We start from the raw sequence: 11,218 nt of genomic DNA, 5'->3' as shown, positions 1-11,218 counted from the left end.
CCCCCCCCCCCCGCGCCCCCCCCACCCCAAAAACCCCAAAAAGCCCCCCCCCCCCCGGAAACGAAACCGAAGGCCCCCCCCCCAGCAGCAATGGCGTATGGAAAAAAAGCAAAGCTGTTGTCAGCTCTGGTGTTGGGCTGGGGCAAATGTCGCCACCAGCTCCCGCAAGCTTCTGATTGCCAGAGCGATTCAAACGATGCCCACGATATGACCCTATGAGGCCTTTAGGAAAAGGAAATAATCAACTTCATCTCTCCCTCCTCATGTCTTCCTTCTTTCTCATCCGGCCCTGCTGTCACTGCGCATGCAATACACAAAGATTTCTTTGATGCTGTAGCTCACTCTATTTTGCACAGCAAATGGGCCTTTCCTCTTTGCTGACTTCGGCAGCGCTTGTGTGCATGCTCTGCATAAACGCTGCCAGCGCATCAAAGCATACATACCTGGGCGGTGATGAGGTCACAGTCTTTGCTAGCAAAATGCACCCGCACGGCAACACATACGAGACCTATCACTACACATTATTGCCAGGGTGCGCTTTGCAGGAAGAGAAGAAGTCACTCACTCTTGGTGAGCTTCTTGCAGGTGAGCGCGTCTTCACTTTAGCCACGGATATTCGATTCAACCACAACACTAGCGATAGGGTTTTGTGCAAACACAAATTTAATGTCTACGAAGCAAAGATTTTGGCGTATGTAATCCAACGCAACTATCTTTACGAACTCACTATCGATGAGCTACCAGTGTGGGGTGCGATCGGCGACAAAATCAGTGACAATGAACTTTCGATTTTCCTTCACCAGACATTTTACATTGGTGTGAACGGAAATGAAATTGTGAACGTCACGTTTGAGACGAGCTCACCAGCGAAATTCGAAATCGATACCGTTTACACCTTTACATATTCGGTAGTTTTCGAGCCATCGACCGTGGAGTACGCCAATCGATTTTCGACCGTATTCGAAACGCGCTACGTCAGCTCACGAACGCGACTCGCCTCTCTTATCAACACGAGCTTGATTGTGCTGCTACTTTTTTCTCTCATCGCACTCATTCTTTCGCGAACGCTGCGCAGCGAGCACGCGAAAATAGAAAGGGAGGCGCAGTTTCGTTTGGAAGGGCAGGACATCATCGACGAGTCAGGGTGGAGGTGCCTGTACGCGGATGTATTTCGGGTGCCGCGACATACTGGCATATTTTGCGCCATCCTTGGGTGCGGCACGCAGCTTCTGCTGCTGACAGCCTTGACCATTTTTTTGTCTGTCGTGAGTAATCATCGTACCTCGATGAGCCACAACTTGGTGACCTTTTCTGTGCTTGGCTATGTCTTCACTAGTAGCATTGCCGGCTATGTTTCCGGATATCAGTTTATGGGGTGTGGCTTTATGGCACCGCCCATGGCGTCGAAGTGGATTCGCGCATTTCATGTCACTTTCCTCTTGGTGCCAGTGATTTACACGACGGTCTTTTCCCCCACCTGGTTTGTTGCAATGATATATGGGTCTTCGAAACTTCCGTGCTTCAAAGGAGTCATTATTGTTCTGTGTTTGTGGGTCTTCGTTGCATACCCGCTGTGCCTCGCCGGTGTTCTATGCAGCCGCTACGTATTTCGGCGAACGGAGCGGAGAAGAAATATCCCGCACGTCAATCAAATTCCACGCCTCATTCCGCGGCCACCGCGGAAATTGCTAGCACCTCGCTACCTCTTGTTGGTGAGTGGCATCCTTCCTTTCATCGCTGTCTTCGTGGAATTCAGCTTTGTTTTCACTTCCATCTGGTCACTCAGGCCTTTTCACTTCTACGGATTTCTCACCGTTACAGCAATTTTTTACATTGTCGTAACCGCGTGCGTGTCGGTTGTTGCGACTTTTGTACTGCTGTCGACAGAGAACCATTACTGGAAATGGATGTCCATCGGCTTCGGGGCATCCTGCGCAGCTTACACTTTTGCCTATGCGGTCTTCTTTTATCTTTTCAAGACCTCGATGCATGGACCGTTCATGCTTGTGCTGTACTACTCGTATTGCTTTGTGATTATGTTGTTTTTAGCTCTCATCGGTGGAACGGTGAGCTATTTCGCTGCCTCTTACTTTGTGAAGGCGATTTATGCGCAAGCGAAGAATGACTGAGCTGAGAAAGCGAAGAGGGGCTTGCCATTCGGGTATGCCTGCGCGGTGGCGGCTCTGGGGAGGAAACTACGATTGATTTGCATCTTTGAAGGAGCTACTTGCGATGCTCCTACTGATTCCCTCTGTTTCTCCTTTTTCGGAGCTGTTCTGAAAATGTTTCGGGGGCCCTCCGCAAATGGAAAAACATAGAAATCGAAGTTTTAGCTAGATTCGAATCGAAGAGCTTTTTGGTCCCTGTCTCCGTGTACCTTTTTTTTTTTTGAAGGCACATCACATTTTCTACATCCACGTGTACGCGCGAGGGACTTAGCCCTTGCCCTGCCTGGTTCAAGCTTTGATTCTTCATGTTGGTCGAAATTACTGAGGTAATAGGCACCAAAGATGCAGATTCAATGTGCTGAAGAATCCAGCTGTTTATTGGAAGTGGCCAGTACAGTACCTCTGTTTTGTCTAGCGGAAGCCACAGCATATATATATATATATATATATATATTCCTGAGATAGTGGCTACGCAAGACCAGAAAAAGGAAGCGTCGCCGTGGCTCGGTCTTTCGTAATAATGGAGAATGATTTTTATGCGACTGATTTTGAGCAGAAACGAAAACATGCAAAGCAATAAAAAGAGGGAACATGCTTGAAAGTTCGAGAGACTCTCTCTTTCTGTTCTGGGAAGAATGGGGACTTGCTGCTTTTCGCTTATCGCCATGTTCTCGACTTGGCACCGGACGAGGTGCCGGCGATTGGACAAGTCAAAGAGGAAGAAAGAGCTTTCTATGCTCGCTTACTCTCTCACCTAGAGCACTCTCTTGGCTTTTTCATGTCCACTTGACTTCACGCTTTTTTTTTCGGTCTGCACTTGTCGCATTTTTCAATTTATGCTCACTGAAAATTTTCACGAAAGAAAAGAAAAAGAATGGGCGCTCCTTCTCTTCCCAACCGTCCCGCGCGGAAGCTCGAAGGTTTTGTTGTTGACACCCCGCAGAAAAAAAGGAGTTATAAATGCAATGAACTTTGGCGCCTGTCCTGCTGATATCGAGGATGACGAGGTTGTAGCGTCATTCAACGTTTACGCTTCGCCGGCGCTTGTAAATCAGGCTCACATTTTTCAGTACCCCCTGCGTCGTAGGCAGCGGCCATACGAGGCGACAGAAATAAAGCTGTTCAGTACAAGCGGAACGGTAGCTGAAGAAGGTGAGGCCCTGCTGGCACACGGAAAGGGTTCGTCGGTACTCCAACCAGGCTCGCGCCTCACAATGAAGTGTTCTCTGGACACGTTTGGCTCCCCTTCATTCCGACCATTGCCGGAGTCCGCAGCGGATATGCTGGGCCAGATGGAGCTTCAGCGACACCACACCTTCAACTACACGTTGCAGTCGCAACCCTTTTTGCCGCAGTCGAATTACGTGCTTGGCTACATCACCCCCGAGGGGATTCACCTCACCCCGGTTTCGACGATTCAGCAGTTCACTCCGGCGCTGAGCATTCCAGAGTCATCCACCGGTGCCGTCCGCGTGGCCGAAGCGTTTTGCAGCCAGTCCAACTCCACGGCAATGCCTGGGTTTACGGCGGCAGATCGCATCCAGCGTGAGCTGCGACGCCAGCGCAGCCGTGTCTTGAACGAGGAAGCGGACACCGCACAAGAGATACAGTTCTTCCGTGATGATTCTGTGGAGAGCTCGGCAATGCGGTCTCGGCTGCGCTCGTCGACTCTCGAAGGAATTATTGGCAGTCCAAACGCGGCGTCGGAGCCGGCCAAAGTGGAAAACAGCCTCTTTCCTCCTGAAATTCTTCAATCTGGAGGTATTTCCGGTGGCGACGAGGCGCACCCGTCGATGATTATTCACCGCTTTGCCAACCGCAAATCTGTCGCTGAGCAGACCAGTCAACTGCTTCAGCGCTGCCACATTTTCACGCTCCGGCTACTTCAGAGCATCGTGGTGCCCTACACGTCGAATGAGGTGGTGAAGACGATGTCGACTGTGCCGGAGGCACAGCTGGTGGAGGCGCTGAAGTCGTGTGCCGTTTGGCTGCATGGTGTGTGGGTTAGTCGGTACTGTGATCAGTTCCGCGGATCAGTGGCGGCGCTGCGCGAGGTGATTTTGGCTCGTTTTTACCAAAGCGAGGATGGCAGCGTGGCGCGGGCAGACTTTAATGCCTTGATCACGACATCCGCCGCACGGCGCTCGATCAAGGAAATCCTCGCAACAGTGGCGGTGCTGAACACAGAAGAGCCCGATCCATCCAAGCGGCGCTGGCGACTCAAGTACGTCCCCGAAGATCGCGCCGCGCGAGAGGCGAATCTATGTGATTTCAAAGCTAATTTTGCGGCTGAAGAAGCCAGCCAACACGAGGCATGGCGTCGCCGTTGCGCACAGGTAATGGCACACATCCCTTACATCAACGCAGGGAGACCTGTGCCGCAGCTGTGCCTCCGTCCGCGCGGCACACCACCGACGACTGGCACAGCGGCATCTGCGACACTCCCGTATGGCGGTGCAAACACAGCGCAGTCCATCGCCTCCCCAGTGAGTTCCATGACGAGCGGCCACTCTGGAAACGGCGTGGCCGCATCTGCTTCACCTTTTAGCTCCCCCGCCTCGGGTGCCGATTTGGGCTTCAAGGACGCTGATATTGCGCCGATTCGGCATTACATCCGCGAGCTGTTTGCGGAACACGGCGTCATTAACAAGCAGCGGGTGAAAGACCTCGTGATCAAGGCACAGGAAGCACGCTACCCACATGCGACTAAGGCGATGCTAAGCACGGCGCTGCAGCAGTGTCTCGACAAGTTCACGGATGCCACGTGGATCCTTAAGTCCGCCGGGGAGCCCATTGTGGACTACTACCGGCCGGCCATTCTCTACGTGGTGCTGGAGCTGCGCCAGTTTGAGATGGCGGCGCTCATGAAGCGGCTGGAGGAGGTGGTGCGAGCGCGTGGCTTGACGTCTCCGCCGGAATCTGCCGCACTGCGCGGTCGCACTGGTGGTGCATCCGGCATATTGGAGGCTGTGGTGCAGCGCGTTGTGGCCGAGGTGGCGGAGTTCAAGGCAGGCGGCCGACTCTGGCACATCAAGGGCGGCAATTTGATGAATGAGTAGCGAAGCGACGAAAAAACGTGATCGTGAAGGAGGCACGAAGAGCGCCGAAAAAAGGGGGAAAGCACGCCGCCCTCTTTTTTCTCTCTGTGCGCACTGTTGCACTTGCTCTTCGGTCACTTCTTCCTCTGGCCGCATCTTTATACCACACGGATTTTGGTCTTCGCTACCGAGGCGATGCGACGGCCAAGCACCCATTCATGTCCATTCGGTCAATCAATTCCTAGGTGGCCAGCAAGGCAGAGAAAACCGAGAAGAAAGGCGGGACAGGGGGGGGGCGCAGGCGGAAAATCCTAAAAAAACAACACGTGCGAGATAGACGTGCACATTTGCCTCTTCCCTTGGGAAGGGGCTGAGTGCGTGCCTGCCTTTCCCCACCTTCTCCTTTCGTTAAGTTTTCACACACGACGGGGCGCACAACGAGTAACAAGAGTGGAAGACGATCTGTAAAGCACGCACACACGCACACACCCTCCACCCACGCTCTTAGAAAAGCGGTGGGGGCGTTTGGCGACGCTGAGCTTCGCATCAACGCACCAGAGAATCCGAGGGCAGCGCTCAGATAACCAAAAAAGCAAAAAAAAACAAAAGAAAGAATGGGGATGCGTGGCTGCGGTTGAACGCAGCAGAAGACGCGATATCAACTGCCGAAGGCCCACATTAGGCAGTGCCCGTGTTGACGGGGAGGGGGACACATCAGTGCGTGGTATCGCAGGCTCCACTGCACACGCACACCACCCATTCTGTGTGTGGGTGTGGGTGAGAAGCCGAAGCAGCCCTCCCCCTCCTCGTTTTTTTTTCCAGCCCTGCCCATGCCGAACCACTTCGGGTGGTGACGGGGGTTCCCGTGCCCACGAAGCAGAGAGGCCAGAGCGACCTGCGACAGCGCACACGCTTGTGTCATCCATGTAATGGGCGAAGCCTCCGCGTGACTCGAATGCATCCCGCCCGACGCTCACTGCCTACTGGTGTGTGTGCGTGGGGTGGGTGGGTGGGGGCCTGGGACACCCCCGAGGGGCGCAGCAGGTGGCGACCGGCAGAGAGGGTCTGCGTAGAGTGTGAGGCGGCGGCCGTGCTCAGCTGACTGAGTCGGCGCACTGCTGTGCCGGCGTGTGTCTGCTGCTGCCTCTGCGCACGGCGCGGATGTGTGGGGTGGGGGTGCAGTGTGGCGTGTGGCCGGTGCTGTATGGCCGAAAACGAATGCGCACGCGTTGAAAAAAAAAGAAACATAGGACCGCGCGCCTGTTTGGCTTTGTGCGCCTGCACACGTTTTAATGTGTCCTCTCTCTTTCCCTCGGTTGCCTAGATCACCCACACTCTTGGCGTGCACGCGTTCTGCTTTCCGCTGACTTCAGCGGGCGGGCAGACGGCAGAAATGACGCCTTTCTCTCTCTGCGTCTCTCCCCGCTCTTTACCAGTGCTGCACCTCCCCTCCCTCTCTCTCCCTGTCTCGCCTTCACGCCGGTCTCTCTCGTTCTCTTAGCATGCAAGTCTGCACGTTGCGCTTCCTCGTTTGCCGTTGTAGTTGTTGTTTCCATCCTTCCTCCCCCCCCCCACACACACAGTTTCGGTGTGCATGTGTACGTCACTAACGTGCCGACAGCTTCCGTTTAGCGAGTTCGTTTTCTTTTTTCCTTTTTCGGGTTTTCCTCTTCTGTGCGCTCTTTTCATTCGTGCGAGTTGTGGTGGATTGGCGTGTGTACGGCAGGGTTCATCGTTCCTTTCTGCAGACGCCCTTTCGGAAAAAAAAGGGATAAGGGTCAGACTACCCCCTCCTCTCCCTTTCGTCTTTCTCGTTCTCACTGTGCATTAGCCCGTCCCCCTCCCCCTCCTCCTCCCTCTCTCGCGCCGCGCCGCGCCTCGCCGCACTCCTTCTCCGCCTTTTCAGTGGATCTGGTGCTCCTGCAAGGGAAGTGGAGAGGTTCTCTCTATATACCACCGTTCCGGGACGGATTCTTCGCTTTTTTTGTTTGTCGCTGCATTCGTCGAGCGGCAACGGCCATTGCGGCGCCGCTATCTCCACATCGCGCCATTCCTGCCAAAGGAAAGCCATCTCCGAAGAAACGCCCCCGCCCCCGTCCCCCCTCTCTCCTCCCCATTCAGCGCAGGCGCTGTTATTTCGGTGGCGGGTAGAGTGCCCTTCTCTCTCTGTCTTCGATAGACAAAAAAATTTCGGCCCTTCCCCCCTTTTTTCTCGCTTTTTTTTTATTATTTTTGTCCACACCCTCTCTCTCCCCCCATCCCCTCCCGCAGACACGCGGAGCTTAGCGTGGAGCCATGGACTGCGTGAACCACGTGACGAGCGATGCGGACATTCTGCCATGCAAGTCCGATGTCATCCTCAGCAAAACGTCGTCTGCCAACTTCACCGTTGGCACAAGGCCGCTGCTGGCGAGTCACCGACGTCTGCTTTGCATGAACGTGAAGCAAACCAACATGCTGCGTGTGCTGAACCGCCACGGCAAGCACAATGACACGACCATCAAGGCAGCTGCAGTCGCGAACCTAGTATCGACAGAGAGGATTACCGGTCACCCCACCCTCTTCTACGCCGTGGGCGGGAGAGACTTGGCCATCATCTGCCCCACCACGCAGGCGAACGGCGACATCTCCGTCTCGTTGGTGGAGTCAAGACTGGATGAGGAGGGCTACGCCTCGACTGCCGGCGAGTCGCAGCGGCTCTACGTGCTCGGTCAGCAGGACGTGATGGAGGTGGAGGAGTCTACTGGCATCGTCAAGAGCAAGATCCCCCTCACCCCAAAGACGACGGTCAAGTACCCCGTTATCGACTACCATCAAGCAGCCCAGCTGCTGCTCGTGCCGGCGAAGTCGACGCATCTCGACCTCATCTCGACTCGCACCCGCAAGAGCGTGCTGGGCCGTGTCTGGGAGCCGCATGAGGACACTGTGCCGACCTTTGCCTGCTTTTTCCAGCACCATGCTTTCTCTGAGGAGTCGGGCAAGGAGCTGCTCATCGTGACGGCGGCGCAGGGCAACCGCGAGATTCGTTTCTGGGCCTACCAGAGCGACACCCAGAAGTTCGCGCTCAAGCAGCAGCTGAGCCTCTCCTACAAGGATGAGCCGAAGGAGGAGTACGACATCAGTGTCACCGCTGACGAGGAGTACATCACGCTCTGCTCTCGCACGAGGCCGTATGCGGTGGTGATCGAAACCCACCACACCCTTTTCAAGGCGTACAGGGTGACGTCCTGGCGCATGGCAGGGCCGGCGCTGTGCTCGACGACGTCCGTTGGCAAGGTTACGGAGAGCGCCCAGAGCAAGTCCGTCAGCTACGAGCTCTTCATCACAATTCGGACAGAGACCGGCTTTGTTCAGTCGATGCCTAACTCCAGCCGCCTCGCCGGTGCGTCGAACTTGGCCGTAGCGAGGGGCGACTCTGTGGCAAACTGGTTTCCGTCCCTCGCGGCTGGCGGTACCGGTGCTGGTCGTGACGCGACGGGTGTGCCGGCCGGCGCGGGTGCCGCCGGTGCGGCGATAACGCCGATCACCGCCGTCTCGTCCTCGCTTGCTGGTGAGATTAAGACAAGCAGCATGTCGGAAACGGCCGTCGCCTCCATCGTGCGGTCGCAGGCGCAGAAGTTCTGCGAGCAGGTCAAGGTGATTGATGCCGACCTTGTAAGCATGCAGAGAAGCGCCTCAGACACGATGCGGCTGTTGCAGGACTCGCGCTACCGCACCGAGGCGCAAAACAGCGGTCGCACCTTCGCCATCCGCAACCGCGCGCGCCTCGAGAAGATCACCTCTACTGCAGCGTCTCCGGCAAGCATGAAGCCGGCTGCGGCACCTGTTGCTGCAGACGCCGCCGGGTCTGCTGATAGCGAGTACGGCGTGCTAACGGCCGGGGAGCGCGAGCTTGTGCTGAGTATCCGCAACTTTGTGCAGGAGGTGCAGGGTGGTAGCGCGGCCGCGGCCTCGGCAGCGCTGAAGGCGCTCCTCAGCAAGCAGCTCCGCCTCTCCGTGGAACGGGCGGCCAACGAGGCAGGCAAATTAGAGATTCCTACCAACGCCACGGGAGACTTCAACACACTGCAGTCGGTGCAGGAGTACCGCCGTGTGGTCAACGCAAGTATCACGCGCATCGGTGCCGCAACGAAGCGGTACCAGGAGCTGAACCGCACGACGGTGGAAGCCTCGTCGGCGCAGACCGCGACGTGCCTCGCCCAGGCTGAGGCCTTCCGCCATAAGCTGAGCTCGGCGCTGCGCTCCATGAAGGAGGAGGTGGCGGAGGTGAAGGTGGCGCTCTCACAGTGCCAACTGTCCAGCAAGGTTGCCGAGGAAGCGGCGGCGCCGCCGAGCCCGGACGCGATCGTGGCGCGTGCAGTGGAGCAGGCCAAGGAGGATGACTGGAAGGGCGCTTTCACCACTATCCTCGCCTCCAACGACATCAGCATTCTGTTGGCGTTCTTAGAGAACGAGGTGTGCCGGGAGCAACAGGCGGTGCTCACCTCGCCCAAGACACTGACGCTGCCGCTCTTCCTGAGTCTCTGTCTGCAGCTTACCTTCGAGATGCCGCTGCAGGCCGGTGCGGTACCCCTGCGTCTGCAGCTGTTGTCCGACTTCTACGTGGAGTGGGACGACTGGCTACGCACGATCCGGCTGCAAGCGCAGAAGGATTCGCAGCAAGCTGCCATCTACGATATTGTGAAGCGCGAGCTGTCGACCGTGCTGGAGGCGCTAGAGGCCGTACCCCGTGAGCAGCTGGACCGCAAGAGTCGAAACAAGGAGCGCCTGGTGCACAAGCTCATCTCCCAGCTTCTGACAGATGAGTAAGCCAGGGAGGTCAGAGACACGACGCTTCTCACTGCGGGTGCCGAACGCATGACACAGGCGCGTTGCATCTTCAACCATTCCCGTCGAACTCCGCTAATCCCTGCGCTTCCACAATGCAATACCTTGGTGAGTGACCTTGGGTCTTCCGGCTTCTTTCCCTCGTCGCTCTACGACGTGGCTCCAGCGAGCGCAGCTGACATGGTGGCAGAGGCACATTATGGGCGTTTATCGCCCGCGTCGTCGTCGTCTCTCTCCTGCTCTACCCGTAGCTTTTCTTCTTGTCTACACTCTCATGATGGAGGGGGAGGAGGAGAAGGGCTGTGCGTTGTAGCTCGGTGCGCGCGCGTACACCGACTCGGTGTGAGTAGGAATTCAAGATTGCTTTGCCTGATGCTCGTCGTTTACGGCTGCGGTTGTGAGTGCGCCGGGCGCGGCTCTGTCTGGGATGCAGAATGCAAGGGTGCACGTGATGATGTAGCAACGCTTTTCCTCCCTCTCTCCATTCCCTTTTTTCTTGTCGTCTATCGGTTGTGGCGGCGCTTCTCTTTTCGTTCGCTATTTATTCGTCTTCGACTCTCTGCCGATGTTTCTTTCTCCTACACTGGTTGGTTCGTGTAGGGTGGGTGCTCGCTCGATGCGCTTGTGGGCGTGTGTATGTGTGTGGGTGCTGATTGGCGCCCATGTCTGAGCTTGTGTGTGCTCCTGTGCATGCACATGGCCTTTGATCCTGATGCGGATGCAAAGGCAAGTCGTCTGTGTGTGGGGGGGGGGGGCGGTGAGGAGGAGGGTCGATGGCTGGTAGGTAAGTGAGGCTGTTCGTAAGCCGTAATACACTTCGAAAAAGAAGACAGGCCGACAAAGAAAACAGAATAAAAAACGACTCAGGGATGGGGAGACGAACACAGAGCAGCGTGGTGGAGGATGGACTCCCCCTTTCTTCCTCTCCTCTTCCTCATGCATATACGACCTCTCCTCTGTTTTACTCGGCGTTCAAGGGCGTCTTTTGATGGCTGCGAGGGCTCGCCTGTCGAGTTGCGCAAGTGCGTTACGGGAGGAGGAGGACGGGATGTGTGCCTCTGCGGTGCTTCCCCAAAGCGCGCGGCAGTGATGACGCTTGCGTGTGTATGTGTGTGTGTGTGTATGTGTGTGTATGTGTGTGTATGTGTGTGTGTGTATGTGTGTGTATGTGTGTGTGTGTATGTA

General features: G+C 56.1%; 3 protein-coding genes across 3 annotated transcripts; all 3 read left to right on the top strand.

The window, feature by feature from the left end:
* Nucleotides 1–359: 359 nt before the first annotated feature.
* Nucleotides 360–2,129, top strand: LDBPK_131280 (endomembrane protein, putative; the record flags this gene model as incomplete). Its single annotated transcript, XM_003859291.1, has 1 exon — nt 360–2,129. One exon carries the CDS (start codon nt 360–362, stop codon nt 2,127–2,129), a length of 1,770 nt encoding a protein of 589 aa, XP_003859339.1.
* A 1,004-nt stretch (nt 2,130–3,133) lies between these two features.
* LDBPK_131270 (hypothetical protein, conserved) lies at nt 3,134–5,227 on the top strand (the record flags this gene model as incomplete). The annotated part of the gene is made up of 1 exon (XM_003859290.1): nt 3,134–5,227. One exon carries the CDS (start codon nt 3,134–3,136, stop codon nt 5,225–5,227), a length of 2,094 nt encoding a protein of 697 aa, XP_003859338.1.
* A 2,274-nt stretch (nt 5,228–7,501) lies between these two features.
* LDBPK_131260 (hypothetical protein, conserved) lies at nt 7,502–10,015 on the top strand (the record flags this gene model as incomplete). Its single annotated transcript, XM_003859289.1, has 1 exon — nt 7,502–10,015. One exon carries the CDS (start codon nt 7,502–7,504, stop codon nt 10,013–10,015), a length of 2,514 nt encoding a protein of 837 aa, XP_003859337.1.
* Nucleotides 10,016–11,218: the final 1,203 nt, after the last annotated feature.

This window comes from Leishmania donovani, chromosome 13, assembly GCF_000227135.1.
Source record: "Leishmania donovani BPK282A1 complete genome, chromosome 13".
Taxonomy (NCBI): domain Eukaryota; phylum Euglenozoa; class Kinetoplastea; order Trypanosomatida; family Trypanosomatidae; genus Leishmania; species Leishmania donovani.
Note: the sequence above shows the minus strand (reverse complement) of the source record. Positions and strands in the feature narration are given on the sequence as shown.